The sequence below is a fragment of the Xiphias gladius genome, chromosome 12, assembly GCF_016859285.1.
Source record: "Xiphias gladius isolate SHS-SW01 ecotype Sanya breed wild chromosome 12, ASM1685928v1, whole genome shotgun sequence".
In the NCBI taxonomy this organism is placed as follows: domain Eukaryota; kingdom Metazoa; phylum Chordata; class Actinopteri; order Istiophoriformes; family Xiphiidae; genus Xiphias; species Xiphias gladius.
Genome location: NC_053411.1, coordinates 2,501 through 18,419, shown reverse-complemented (window position 1 = coordinate 18,419; position 15,919 = coordinate 2,501). Strand labels below are relative to the sequence as shown.

Here is a 15,919-nt window from a genome sequence, read left to right as displayed (position 1 = left end):
CTCTATATCTTTGAACATTTCTATTAAATATTCTGACTATACAAAATTGGTTAATTTCCTTTTTTTTCTTAAGATATTCAAAATTTGCCAATAATTTCGATCAGGACTGTATGTAGGCTGTTCATATTTGTATAAGGTCAGTATATTGCACTTTTAGATACTGGTGAGTTTACTTTCTGGAATGTTTGTTTATTAATGTGTGATTTATGAGCCAATTAAATGGCCAGATACGAAAAAAAAAAAATCATTTATTTCTCCTTTGTACCTGACAGACATGAGTCATTATACACATGGCCGCTTTTTTTTAGTTATACATATACACAGGTTGTTTTAGGCACTTTGAAAGTGCCTGAAAGTGACGATGCTGTCATTTTTCTTGGGAGGACAATCTCAAAATGGGTATCTTTAGAAAATGTTGTGCATATGATATTTGTTTTTGATTACCTAACATGCAACCCTTGTAATAAGGTTCATTAAGGAAGTTGCCCAATAAATTTGGGTTATGTTAAGCACCCATTCATATCTGTACTAAAACATTTACTGAGAATTATTTGGTGTTTTAGAACATAGATTTTAAATATCATGACTTTGTATATTTATCTGTAATACCTGCTGACTTCACGGGTAATAACAAAAAAACCAGGAACAAATGGTTTAATTTACCTTAAAATGTTTTATTTCTTTATAAAATTACATTCTTGCATTGAGTCCCTCTAGCCTTTTCCTGTAGAACATTAGAGCTTAATTGACCTTCTACTTTATTACAATAGGGCCCCTTCATTGCTCGCAACCATGCACTGTCTCATATTCCTCAAAGGAACTAAACATTTTAAATTGAGACTTAAAAGCAAAAATTTTCATTCTCTTTTACATTAATTCATTTACAAATAAGACAATCACCACACTCATTACAAATTATTGCATAAGAAGAGCTGATTAATGTAAAGCAAAATAAATTTGGCTGCATGAGTCCACCAACAAATCTTAAAGTGGGTGTAGGCTGAGAGGAATAGAAGAATGTGAGGAGGAACAAAGCATCAGTATGCTTAAAAAAAGTGCTTATCACCCATTTTCTGAGGGCAAAATCAGGGGACTATGTCCGACAATTTTTGTAACTTTGTGAAACGATCCAGAAAACCACACCCATCTCATGCAGCAACTGGCCAGATTTGTGGAGGTGTGAGAGTAGGCAGGGTCTGAACGTTACCACTGTCATTTCAAGTGTGAACAACAGTGTAACAACATAAATGCCTTCAAATATATGCCGTCTGAGGTGTGAGCAGTTTTTGCATCATGACTAAACAGATATACAGACTCTCAGCTTTAATTCAAAGGGTTTAACAAGAGTATTGCATTAACCGTTTGGGAATTACAGCCATTTTTATACATAGTCCCTCATTTTCAGATGCTCAAAAGTAATTGTACAATCAACTGACAGTCAGTTTCATGGCCAGGTTTGACCTGTTCCCTAATTATTTCATTAAAAATTAAGCAGATAAAAGGTCTGGAATTGATTCCAGGTGAATTTGCATTTGGTAGATATTCATGGGAATTCTCAATATGTGGTCCAAAGAGATGTTGATGCAAATGAAGGAGGCCATCATTAGGCTGAAAAAACAAAACAAACCTGTCAGACAGATGGCAAAAAACTTTAGGAGTGGCCAAATCAACAATTTGGTACATTCTTAAAAAGAAGGAATGCACTGGTGAACTCAGCAACACTAAAAGGCCTGGAAAACCACAGAAGACAATTAAAGTGGATGGTCGCAGAATTCTTTCCTTGGTGAAGAAAATTCCTTCACAACATATAGCCATGTCAGGAACACTTTAGAGGAGGTAGGCATATCATTGTCAAAGTCTAAAATCAAGAAAAGCCTTCATGAATGTAAATAAGAGGGTCTACTACAAGGCCCAAACCACTGGTAAGACTCAATAACAGAGAGGCCAGATTGGACTTTGCCAGAAAACATCTAAAAAAGCCTGCCAAGTTCTGGAACAAGATTCTTTGCACAGATCTAACCAAGATTAACTCGAACCAGCACGATTGCAATGAAAGAGTATGGAGAAGGAAAGGAATGGTTCACAATCCAAAGCATACCACATAATCTGTCAAACATGGTGGAGGCAGTGTTATGGCATGGGCATGTTATGGCTGCCAATGGAGCTGGGTCACTGGTGTTTTTTGATGATGTGACTGCTGATAGAAGTAACAGGATGAATTCTGAATTGTATAGGGCTATACTATCTGCTCAGATTCAGCCAAATGCTGCAAAACTGATAGGCCAGTGCTTCACAGTAAATATGGATAATGACCCAGATGTACTGCCAAAACCCAAGAGCTTCTCAAGGCAAAGAAATTGAATATTCTTCAATGGCCAAGTCAGTCACCTGACCTCAACCCAAGTGAGCATGTTTTTCGCTTACTGAAGAAAAAACTGAAGGCAGAAAGACCTACAAACAAGCAGCAACTGAAGGTGGTTGTAGTAAAGGCCTTGGAAATCTCAAGGGAGGAAAATCAGCATGTGGGGATGTCCATGGGTTACAGACTTCAGGCAGTCAATTAATGTAAAGGGTTTTCATCCAAGTATTAAAAATAATCCTGATATGTATGATTATGTTGGTTTTTCCAATTACTCTTGGGCATATGAAAATGAGGAACTGTGTATAAAAATGGCTGTAATTCCTAAACGGTTAATGCAGTATTGTTGTTAAACCCCCTTGAGAATTTAAGCTGAAAATCTACACTTCAGTCACATCTTGATGGCTTTGTTTCAAATCAGTTTTGGTATTAAGAGGCAAAATTACCAAAATTGTGTCACTGTCTAAATCCTTACGCACCTAACTGTACAACAGAAACAAATTTCTTGGAGAGAGATCAGGGAGGCAGTGAGGTGCAGCCAGGAGGTTATGACAGTGGACAGAAACATGAAATATGTTTGCTTTAGATGTGGCTAGACAACTGGTGTACTATCGAGTTTGTTTAAAGCATACTAAGGCCTATAGGGTCACAGGAACAAAATATATTTAAATTGTGAGATCATAGTCAAAATTACGATTTAAGTTACAAGTCTGAAGAAAGACTTAACATTTTTCTCAGAATACTTAATATTATCTCAGAACTCCAATAATTTATACCTAATGCTGGTCCACATACATTAGTCAACAATCTGGTCTTTGTTTTGCAGCCATTTGCAGCAGATCATAACTCAACATATATTCTGCCTCTCTTCCCCATGCTCTTCCTTTTCATTTGTTCCGCTACATGCTGACCTCGTACATCATTCTACATCATCAACACTGTAGAAAACAATCAAACAGTAAGCCCTTACTCTTACAACGTGGACCATCATTCAGAGTTCAGCACATGAAAACAAAGGGTTACTCATTGCTGTGTACTGACAACAGAGCTTCAGTTTAAGTGACTCTGCAGTGCCGTTTGACCTATCTCTAGACAAGTTTAGGCAGAAATTCCTGCAGCCAGATCATTATACTTGCTCAAAGGTCATTAGAGGATGTAGTACCTTCTTAAAGGGCAGTGCTGCAGTAACAATCAAATATTCACTTAGAAGTTCTCTATCTTTACAAATAAGCAAATCAACATGATCAGCAGGTCGCATAAAGTTCATTCATTTCTGAATGAGAAACTTGATCGATTTATGGTCAGAAATCTAGCCACAGCCAAACTTTTGACATATTTTAAAGGCAACAAGAAACACACTTGTGTTTCCATGACCAAGTGTAATGTAAACAAAAGGTTAAGATTTCCAATTCTCTACCACTTTTATTTGAAAGACTGCGGTAAAACAGTATTTGAAGAACACATACTGAGGATTTTTGATCACCTCTGAAGATGTTTGGACTTTATTTGTTAGTATTAACTCAATCTATTTAATTACTTCCTCTCAGGCTGAATTATGAACTAAGTAAGAGCCAACCTCACCACTTTTTAGAGTGTGTCTGTCATCATTGAGCCTCATCATGAAAGTAACTTCATCAGAGCAATGGAATGTATAAAGCTCATCGTTTTAAACACACGTGTATACAAGTGGCTACGACAAGACTGGCAATGTTCACATACCTGCCTGTGTACTTCGAGTGGACCTGGAGGATAATAAAGTATATCCAAGAGAATGAAGATCAGGATTAAATCACCCCTGGACAACACCAAAATATTATTCTTGATTACTTCCGATTTACCACAAGGTAAACAGGACTGAACATGGCAACAGTTGAGGTAATTACTTGTACTGTAATGTTAATGTTGAAATCACAGCAGAAAAAGCAGCAGCAGTGACTATTAGGTTCTATTAGGTTCTCTTCCAAACTGTCTGTTGTGGTGTTGTTGTTGTGCTTTCTTTCTGTTTAGGGTGTGCTGCTGACTTCACATCCTGATATAGTGCCCACACCCTTCTTTGGCATAATTGCATCTTGCATTTGCCTAACCCTAATCATCTTCATCTTAATGGTTATTCCTACCTGGGAACATCTTTGAACTCCATCTTTGGTCTGACCTGAACCATTTCAAATCTTGGATCTTAGGTTTTCTCTACGGTGCTAGCATTAAATCCCTCAACCACCAACCTAACTCTAATTTTCTCATCTTGGATGCCAAGCCCCGATGCCTGGATGTCTGAATGCTTGAGCCAAGCTGGCAAACCATGTTTGCCTTGAACACCCCATTGCATCCTTTTTCTCTTTCTCCTGTTCCTATTCCTTCTCTCCCTGGCCACTTTGTGGATTTCTTTGAGATGTTTGCAATGGCTGCTCCCTCCTGGGGCTTCACAAAACATGTTACAAGGGACATGTGGAGGGCACAATATGCGCGCTGGCCCGTGCACTACCTCCCTATTCAAACTACCATGCCAGCAGATGCTGGGTGGGAAGAGCCATTGAATATAGCTAAATCTAACTCTTTCTAAAGAAGTGAACAAACAATGCTCCAAGAAGCAGGATATGCAGGGTAGCAACCATGCGCACAGACATGTTGTTAAAAGCTTCACTAACCCCATGGACATCATTACTGCAGGAGTGAAAAATCACCATTTGCCTTTTCAATTTTTTGCAGGTGGATACCACTAGATACAGTCAAAAACAAGTGAGAACAGTAAAAAACAAATTGAACCAAGCTGCTCACACAGTGTATAAGCTTTAAGCATAAGCTCAACATCCTGAACATTTTCACTTGAAAAGATAAATAGACATATCTTTCTGTGACAGTCCTTATTTTGCAATGTTGCATTGAAGCAACTTTTTGAGCGATACAGCAAAGTCCTGGAGAGAAGAAAAACAGTCACTCCTCCAACCAACTTTTAAATCTTTCCTTTACTCACATCTACTACCATCCACCATTTTCCAACAACCACCGTCTTTCATAGATTAGAAAGATTGCAATCGAAGTATCTGACGAAAGCAAAAAACAAAGAAAATGAATTTACTATTAGAAATGAGAAGGAGGTGTCTGTCCAGAATTCCTGAGAGAACACTGTATAAATGACATCCATGTATAATGAAATCATGCATACGTTTTGAGGCAACGCAAGAAAGATTTTCCTCACAATCAATATTGTGATATGAATGAAAAGATTTTTTTTTCAAAAACATCTTATCGTTTCAGTTGCGTAAAATGAACAATTGATATATTGTTCCTACAGTATCATAAGACCAACTATTATTATAGATTAAATATTTTTATGAAAGCACTGACAGTACCTGGAGTGTAAAGGTATCAATATAGATGTCAAAAAACTTTTTGTGGGTATAGCCTAGCTTTAATCAACAGAAGAAACGACTACTGCATGGACACTACATAAGAAATAATCAGTTAAAATTGTAGGAAAATGATTATTCCAGACATATTAAAGACAGTGAAAATTTGCAGACACTAACCAGTTCCTGTAAAACATTTTTTCTATTGAAAACCTTATCTTGTCTGATGAGGCAAGGTGAGTGAACATGAACAAGACTGCTTGCAGACAACTTGAAATAATTTATTTTCCTCAATACAGTTTTTCCAGGGAAAGATTTTCCAGGAAGACCATTTATATCTGATCCTGCTATTTTACTTTACTTCTATTACTCTAGCAGTGGGTCTTTTTCCTGCATTTCACACAGACATCAAATTTAGACGACCAATATCATTAACAACCACACATTGAAAAATTAATAGTTAAAACATTGTAAAAATATGTATGGGACCTTAAGATAATATTTGTTTAAAATTCTGATTATTTTAATCAATTCAATCTAGTTCTAACATGTAGTACCAGTACCAGGAAAAAAAATTCAAATTCAAATCCAACACTGAATTCTGCTCCTTTTCATTTGATCTCAGTGTTTGCTTCCTGCTGCCTAGATGAAAATAAAGTGGAATGTGATTCTCAGTTGCACCTTGTAAAACTGCATAAGACGGACTCAAAATTTCCATCTCATCGGGTACATCAGTCCACTTACGGTACATATGACTGGCTCATATGTAAACAAGCTATTTTAGGCTCAAATGTCTTTGGTTCATTATTCACAATTCCACAATGCAGTTAATTACCCTAGGCCCATTGTGTTTGGGCCAATCACAAATACAGGACTGAATTTTAAACAGTATGACTCCACCTTTATGAGAAAATTCAATAGAAATTCTTAAAGCATCAGCATGGTAATGTAATCAAATGTAATAATATGACATGGATATTTTTGACAACACCTCTGGATTAAGTGGTAATAGAACAACTACAGAGTGGAGGCAGAAAAAAAAATGTTTTCTTACAACCTCTGTTTTATGTTGTAGTTTTGGCCCTCAATCCTGTTGGTTATTATAATGTTTCACTTACATCTTCATTGCTGAAGCCTGCGGACACAATGACTTTATATTGCTTTACAATGTAATGCACGAGGCAACAACACAAACCATCATAACCACCATAATATATAAATCATAACTGAGAATGAATGTTAATGTTAAACTTATTACCTAAACTGCTGTAAATATCCACTTCCTCCCTTAGACTTACTTCCTGCTTCAAATTTAAATGATAGTACTAATAGTGATTGTTTGCTCATGCAATTTTATAACATAATGGATGACTGTAACATACATTTCACTTGAACTGATTTTTGCTTTCTCCTCTAAACTGGTAGTTCATTTTTGATTTATTATAGTTAAATTTTAGTTAAAACTTTTTTTGTTTGCCTGTGTTAACAATGTTTTAATATCTGATAGGAACGACGGGCAAAACTACAAAAATAAAAGATCCAAACTTAGACTACAAACAAAACTTAAAGTGAATAATCATTTGAACACAGCTTTTGCACTCATAAATGGAATTGTGTGAGAATGGCACTTCTGTGTGCCCTGATGTTGATAATAATACTTCAGTGGAGGAACAGTTTGCATTTTCACCTGCACATTGTGTGTTATTTTCCTTGTTTATATATTATCACATACATAACCAACAGGAATAATGGCAAATGCTACGAAAACAGGATTGTATAAACAGGAAATTGCCTTTATAGGTCTGTTGATATTCTAGATTTTTCTGATTAACAAATCTCATGTGCTTTCCAAATCAACAATGAACTGATCCTACTAAGTAGTATGTGCATATCCAAGGCCAGAAAGAGCTTATTCCTCTGTGCCACAGAGCTCCAATGTTGTCCAAAAACTATTAAAATCACATCAGTTAGCCACACTGTTAGACAGAGTGACACATTCCTTCATCATCATGAACACACACACTGTAGTTTATTTTGACTCAATACCAAACACACTGTCCTGTAGGAAATACTAGAGCACCGAATGTGGATTGATCCACTGCTGAAAACTGTCTCCAACAAACAAAGTTTCATCCTTGTTAAGTAACTTTAAAAAACTACAGTATCCACCTGTTTTTAGGAAATTACTGATCCTTTTTCACCAATGAAACTACATAATTGTGAGCTGTTATTATTAAAGATTTTCTTCTTCAGTATGAACCAACGAGCTTGGGGTTGAGAGTTACAGACAGGGTAGGGACCTCAAAGTATTGAGAAATGGACACCAACACATCAAGGGTTTTGGTCTTTTCATGAGAATTGTTGAAAATACAAAATATATAGAATAACATCAGATTTACAGATTGAGTGATGCCCAGTTACTTTTTTTGTAATTTTTTATTACTCAAATCCCTGACATTCACAACAAGGTGTGACTGTTCAAAGCATCAAACAAACTGCAAACCTGCCTCACTATGACTCTAACGTGAGTATCCACTGTGGGCTCATATCTTAACTTGCTGAAAGCAAAGCTGGACTCCATTTCCCTCCTTCAAAATGTGAACACACAACCCTCCTGCAGACACACAAAAGTTTAAGTGTACCCCATATTCTCTACCCCACAATTAGAACACACACACACACACACGCACGCACGCACGCACGCACGCACGCACGCACGCACGCACGCACGCACGCACGCACGCACACACAAAAAGGGCCTGTCAGTGCAGTACAAGGATCTTCAATTCTTAACTGAGTCTCTTCCCCAGTTAAACACTGTACATCAGTCCCCAAAGCCACAGATACACAGAGCCAACACTGTCAGTCCAAGTATGTTCAATCCCAGATTCTGTCCTGTCCCCTCTCACCCAGCCCTCTACCTTAGTATCTATAGTCTCTCACGACACTGCTGTGTACTACGCCAAGCCCATCTCCTCCAACACACTCCTGGGTGACTCGTCCTCCTGCAAAAGGGAACACAGAGACTTTAAAATGGAGGACTCAGTTGCACTTAAAAACTGTTTTAAAAAACAACAAATATACAAATCAACATTTTATGGTGCTACTAGCTCTCAGACAGAGGTACAGACATATGAATCACAACAGTCAGATCTCTTTCAATCATGATACATTGTCACATTATGCAACCCTGAAACAATCACAAATTTGGAAAGAAAAATGAACATTATCCAGTCTATGACAGGCCGAAGAGCCTGCTGCTCTCACTTTGCTCCTACTTGTACACCAAATGACCATCTAGGGCTAGGTATTGAACCTCAGTACTTTTTTGGTATCAACCAAAATGTGTCCTTAGCTCTGAGTACTGAAAAGTAACATGCACTAAAAGCTGAAAGTTTGATCAGATTCATACATTTATGCACTTATTCTTTTATTAAATAGTTCTAAATTTTGCCAGTTTTGGAAAGCCTTTTTCAAACACCCCATTTTGAGGAAATAGTTTAGGAACTAATCAGCTACAGGAACTAAACTGCAGGAGAAAACTGAGAATTAGAAGTTATTTTTGCCCATTACTATTTGTGTCTCTGCTGCATCTGTGGAACTAAAAACTAAAAAGATTAGGCAAATTAGATCCAAATTAGAACCATGACTGATTGGTATGAGAGAGCCTAAAATGTGCCAAGAAAACATTTCCCACACCATTACACTACCACCACACAAGTCACAAGTAGGTCGGGTTCATAGATTCAAGTTGTTGTGTCTTTGCAGAAATCGAGATTCATCAGACCAGGCTACGTTTTTCCAGTCTTCAACTGTCCAGTTTTGGTAAGCTTATGCCTAGCACATGATTTTATGCATCACACTGTTCCCATTTGATTGGCTGATTGGATAATTGCATTGCATGAATAAACAGGTGTACAGGTATTCCTAACAAAGTTCCTGGTGAGTGTAAGCTGAAAAACAGCTACACCAGTGGTTAGGAGGTATAGGAAGAGCCATACTACCAATAACAGAAGTCACAGTGGCTGTCCTCGAAAAATGATGCCATGCACAATTCGCTACTTACGCAACCCTGCATTGAAAAATAGACGGGTAAGTGTTTCTGACTTGGCAAAAAGGTTATCTGTGGAAGTTGGTGTAGTGGTGTGTGGTGTGTGGTGTGTTTGGTGTGACATGCAGACTGGAGGAGCCGGGGATTGAGCCACCGTCCTTCAGATTAGTGGATGATCCGCTCTACCTCCTAAACCACAGTCGCCCAAAAAGTGCAAAAGATGTAGGGGAGATGACATTTACAGATGGCATTATGAGTGCATGTGATACTGACCAGGCTTCTACGCTGTAGTTTTGTTGTATACTGTATCTGTTTGACCTGTTGCACTACTGTAAGAAGCATCTTACATTCAGTAGCGTACTGTCTCTGTCAGTAATGTATTCTGACGTTACTGGTTCTTGGAAGAACAGATTTATGGATTACATTCATCTACAATCCACTGAGAATTAGATAAGAAGCAGCAACAAAACAGCTGTGTTGCTATCAGAAGGAACGCCTAAATTCCAGGATTAATGTCAGCTGTCAACCATCTAAATCTTCCTCTAGATGTTTGTAAAAGAAATATCACTAGATCATCCTATGTTTTAGCTACTTCTCTAAAGCTAAAAACAGACACTGAACAGTATTTTAGTGAGCAGGTGAGTGGATCAGCCTCTGAAAAAGTCGCTGCTCTGCAGTGGTGATAACAGGTAGATGTGTTATTGCTGGGTTTGGTTCTGTTCAAACAGCCAGAGTGTGGAAATGATAACAGGATAGTCAACTGTATTACTGCAGAGCAGAGTGATATTGACAGTGTCTAAAAAAAGTTAACTGTGCCTTTTCCACTAACCTTGTGAGAGACAAAAACAACACCTGTAACCATGATAACTGTCGATAAAAAAGACGGCAACAGCTGTAGCCTCAAAATGCTTAGAAGCAAAATGCACTTTAGGATGGTTATGTTGGCTTTGTGTCAATTTAAACAAAATGAGTTAGTTCGAAATCATTCAAATTACAGGGTTCACCATGCCACCTTGCTGTAGCTGGGTGCGCCCCTACAGGTCCATGGAATAACTTTCTACCAGATATCATGGAAATATGTTCCCTGTTTTTTGTGATAACCTGCTAACTGATAGACATACACAGAGGTCAAAAACCCAAACCCAAACCCTCTTTGGTGGACTTGGTGGTTAAAACCCTAAAGCCAAAGTTACCTCCTGCAATAGGTCCGCTTGTTCGATGGCTTTGAGGACACTCTTCTTAGATGTGTCCTGGATCTCTCCCCCCATCAGGAACTCATCTAGAATGAAGTAAGCCTTCTCAAAGTTAAAGATGATGTCCAGCTCACACACCTGCACAAACACAAACAAGTCATCATTGCTTTCAGAGAAAGTCTTCACATGCTCTGAAGGGGTACAACTTCTCATTTAACTCTGTAAACTTAGTTTTGCTGTGTGCAAACAGATCAGGAACGACACAGAGAGATTTATAAATATACCACTTACACTGCCAAAGTATTTATCCAGCAGCTCTACGAAGCGGTGGATGACTTCCAGTGTGATCAGCTCATTGTCCTGCTCTTCAATTGCACAACAGAAATACAGGCTGGCATACCTGAATGAATACACACACAGTCACACACTAAAAAAAGCAGAAAAAAACATCAATACAATAACACATCACATGATCAACTCTGTTCTATGGCAGATCTGAAAACAAGACTGAAACACATATTTTTAACCAAGTAAAAACATGCATGTAGACATATGAAGTCAAAACCACTTTGTATACACTGTAACACAAACGTTTTAAGCTGTAATTCCTGCAACAGCCACCAGATGCTGGCTCAGAGGACTCACCAGCTAATGGATTTTACTGTTAGGAAGGTGCTGGGGCAACATGTAATTACTTATGTTTGACTGCTTAGACCAGGAGCTTTCACAATCACAACATTGTTCAGACTGCATCACGTCACCTAAGGTCCAAAGCTTCACATTGTAGCTAACTCGGTCAGAAATTTGATTTTGTTGTAAAATGAACACAAACCAGACTTTTTACTCTCAAAATGAATTCACATAGACTGACTTATTCATTGGAAAATGGTCCTAATTAAATAAATCTGTTATATAAATTAAGAGCTCACTTCATTTAAAGTTCTGAGGATTAGCAGATGAATTTCATGTTTGTGTAGCCTCTGAATTTCTGCAAAAAAAAAATCATGCCTACTGTCATAAAATCCTGTGATTTTTCCAATTTGCTTTCACATCAGAAACAAACAGCACCGTACTCTGCCTGGGAGCTCACCCTTTTCAGGTAGTCTTTGTCTGCACCAAAGTTTGACTGACAGCTTTCAAACCAGCTTAAACAAATGCACTGACCACAGGTCATTTGAAGCACACCAATCTTTACTTCGTTAACGCCAACTTCAAACCTGGGTTGTATGATCCGAGATCCCTTTATGCATTTTTTGCTTGTGAAAATATGTTGTTTGCATAAAGCGTCTAAGTTTGGACGTGCTGGCTGCTGAGGTGAGCGTATCGTGTCATTTCTAACCAGAAATGTGTTTGTGTGACTGGCAGTGAGTTTTGCTGCTTTGCCTCTATCCAGTAAATTTTGCTATTTTCTTCAGTACAGCAGCTAATTACCCGCTGTACATTTAAACCTACATTAGTTCAGCTCGAGCACTCTTAGCTCTCTCCTTCTTTTAGCAATTTTCTCGCTACTTCACAATTGTTTACACGCTATTCAGATCTGCTAGTTACTTTAGCTTAGCAGTTAGCGATGGCTTCTCTCTCTCCCTCTCCTGCTCTCTCTTGCTCGGTGTGTGTGTTATGTTTAGTTACAACTCTGGCTCCTTTAGTGATAATGGTACATGTAATAAATGTAAGTTAATTTACAGTGATGGAGGTGAGGCTTAGTAATTGGAAGCACGGCTCTGCACGATGAAAGCCAAATCCTTAGCTGCTTTAGTTAGCCATGTAATAAAAATTGTTTATTTAGAGTGATGGAGGCGAGAGTCAGTGAATTGGAACCACCATGGAAACCAAATCGATAGCTGCTGTAATTTGCCAACCCCCAGTTGCCGGTGCAAGCTGACCGAGCGTAGCTCCTACTCTCCCCCTGGCAGCTCCTGAGCAGCTGGAAAACCCAGGGCAGCTGGGTGACTGTGCATAACAAGAAGCATAGCCCCAAGCAGAAGCCCATGGTTCACCACCAACCAGTTCATGTTTAAAACAGATATTCCCCACTCAGTGACACGCCCGCTGAGAAACCAGCTTGGGTTATTGGCAGCTCTATCTTGAGTAATGTGAAGTTGTGTAGTTTTCTCTGGGCCCCTGCCTAATCTGACCTGCGATGACATGTATAACCGCAACCACTGGCTGTCAAGGTGGTGTCTAACAAACAACGTGGGCTTTGGAGATAATTTGCAGACTTTCTGGGGAGGACCTGGTCTGATTAGGAGAGACGGCATTCACACACGTTGGATGGAGCAGCTCTCATATCTAGAAATCTGACTGAGTTTATTAATCGACCAAAACAATTACAGGCCAGAGTTGAGACCAGTCGGCAAAGTTGCAGTCTTACACGCTTCCCTGTGCTTCCGTTACAGCAGTTACCCAACCAAAACCCCATAGAGACTGTGTCTGCAACCCAACCGGCAAAATTCATTAAATCAAAAATAAACAGAAGAGGTGTTTTACACAAAAACCTAATAAAAATTAAGACTACCACTGCAAAAGTAGAAAAAAATACAAAAATTAAATGTGGACTCTTAAACATTAGATTGCTTCCATCTAAAACTGTATTATTAAACTATCGAATATCATTTTTTATATTGATTTATTTAGTCTTACTGAAACCTGGCTGTGTCATGATGAAATTGTTAGCCACAATGAATCCACTCCCCCAGTCATATTAATACTCACATTCCCCGAGGCACCGCCCGAGGAGGTGGAGTTGCAGCCATTTTCGACTCAAGCTTTTTAATCAACCCTAAACCAAAACTCAATCATAATTCATTCGCAGCTGATTCTTAGTCTCTCACATCCAACCTGGAAAACATTAAAACTTATTCTATTTGTTATAGTGTACCGTGCTCCTGCCCCATACTCTGAATTTTTATCTGAATTCTCAGAGTTTTTATCAAGTTTAGTCCTTATTACAGATAAAGTAATTATAGTAGGCGATTTCAATATTCATGTGGACGTTGATAATGAGAGCCTTAGCACTGTGTTTATCTTATTAGTAAACTCAATTGGCTTCGATCAGTGTTAATAAACCCACTCACTGTTTTAACCACGCGCTTGACGTCGTTCGGTCTTATAGTATCAAAATTTAACATTTATATTATAATAGTCTTTCAACAGAATCCTCTTTTATCAGACCATTATTTAATGACTCTGGAATGCCTATTACTGGAATACACACCATTAGGCAAAAATGTCTTCACTAGATTTCTATCGGATAGTGCTGTAGCTAAACTTAAGGAAGTGATTCCATCAGCACTTAATTCACTGCAATATTACACTATAACAAATGACTCCTATGCTAACTTTTGTCCCTCCCAAATTGACCATCTTGTTGATAGTGCTGCAGGCTCAATGAGAATGACACTCGACTCTATTGCCCCTCTAAAAAAGAAGATAATAAAACAAAGGAGGTTAGCTCCATGGTTTAACTCCCAAACCTGCATATTAAAGCAATCTATGTGAAAACTTGAAAGGATATGGCGTTCTACCAAACTGGAAGAATCCTGCCTAGCCTGGCATTATAGTATTAAAACATATATGACGGCCCTCTGTAATGCCAGAGCAGCCTATTACTCGTCTCTAACAGAGGAAAATAAAAACAACCCTAGGTTTCTTTTCAGCACTGTAGCCGGGCTGACAGAGAATCATACCTCTATTGATCCATGTATTCCCACAGCTCTCAGTAGTGATGATTTCATGAGCTTCTTTAATAACTATTAAAGACAAAATTCACCACCTCCTGCCTTCAACCGGCACCAACCAATCTTCAAACACAGGAACCTTAGAATCAGCTGTGCAACCTGATGTATACTAGACAGTTTCTCTCCTATCGACCTTCGGCAACTAACTTCAATAATGTCTTCATCTAAACCATCAGCTTGTCTCTTCAACCCCATCCCCACTAGGCTGCTTAAGGAAGTTTTACCCTTAGTTAGCACCTCTTTACTAGATATAATCAATATGTCTTTATTAACAGGCTATGTACTGCAGTCTTTTAAAACAGCTGTAGTTGAACCTCTTCTTAAAAAGCATACTCTTGATCCATATGTTTTCGCCAACTACAGATCCATATCTAACCTTCCCTTTCTCCCTAAGATCCTTGAGAAAGCTGTCGCCAACCAGTTGTGTGACTTTTTACATGATAATAGTTTATTTGAGGATTTTTCGTAAGGATTTAGAGTGCATCATAGCACAGAGACAGCACTGGTGAAAGTTACAAATGACCTTGCTGCATCGGACAAAGGACTGTCTTTTTACTTGTCTTGTTAGATCTTAGTGCTGCATCTGATACCATTTGATTGGATTTAAAGGAACCGCTCCAAGCTGGTGTAGGTCCTATCTATCAGATCGATTTCAGTTTGTGCACGTTAACGATAAATCCTCCATATACTCAAAAGTTAGTCACAGAGTTCCACAATGTTCTGTGTTTGGACCAGTTCTATTCACCTTATATATGCTTCCTTTAGGCAATATCATTAGGAAACACTCCATAAATTCCAAATGCTATGCCGATGATACTGAATTGTACTTACTTACAATAAAGCAGGGTGAAACCAATCACTTAACTAAACTTCAAGCATGCCTTAAGGACATAAAGACGTGGATGACCGGCAACTTTCTGCTCTTAAAACTAAGACAAAACTGAAGTTATTCTGCTTAGCCCCCAACACCTCAGAAACACCGTATCTAATGATAAAGTTAAAATAGATGGTTTTGCCCTGTCCTCCAGCACCACCATTAGGAATCTCTGAGTTCTCTTTGATTAGGATATATCCTTTAACTCTCACAGAAAACAAACTTCAAGGACTGCCTTTTTTCACCTACATATAAAATCAGGCACATCCTGTCTCAAAAAGATGCTGAAAAAGTAGTCTATGCCCCTTTTACTTTTAGGCTGGATTATTGTAATTCCTTATTATCAGCCTGTCAAACC

General features: G+C 38.4%; 1 protein-coding gene across 1 annotated transcript; it reads right to left on the bottom strand.

Annotated features, from left to right (window-relative positions):
* Positions 1 to 2,239: 2,239 nt before the first annotated feature.
* On the bottom strand, positions 2,240 to 13,703 carry LOC120797363 (AP-1 complex subunit sigma-1A-like). The gene is made up of 4 exons (XM_040140946.1): positions 13,663 to 13,703; positions 11,242 to 11,359; positions 10,951 to 11,088; positions 2,240 to 8,711 (listed from the first exon to the last, which is right to left on the bottom strand). The coding sequence occupies exons 1-4, from the start codon at positions 13,701 to 13,703 to the stop codon at positions 8,664 to 8,666; spliced, it is 345 nt and encodes a 114-aa protein (XP_039996880.1). The 3' UTR covers positions 2,240 to 8,663.
* Between the last annotated feature and the right edge of the window lie 2,216 nt (positions 13,704 to 15,919).

What these genes read in the sequence shown, in the direction of transcription:
- LOC120797363 (XM_040140946.1), bottom strand. Translation starts at nt 13,703, where the DNA reads ATGGCTGCAACTCCACCTCCTCGGGCGGTGCCTCGGGGAAT. An exon ending in CGGGCGGTGCCTCGGGGAAT is followed by an intron (nt 11,360 to 13,662) that starts GTGAGTATTAAT and finishes ACTGTGTGTGTA; the next exon opens with TTCATTCAGGTATGCCAGCC. An exon ending in TGGATAAATACTTTGGCAGT is followed by an intron (nt 11,089 to 11,241) that starts GTAAGTGGTATA and finishes GTGTTTGTGCAG; the next exon opens with GTGTGTGAGCTGGACATCAT.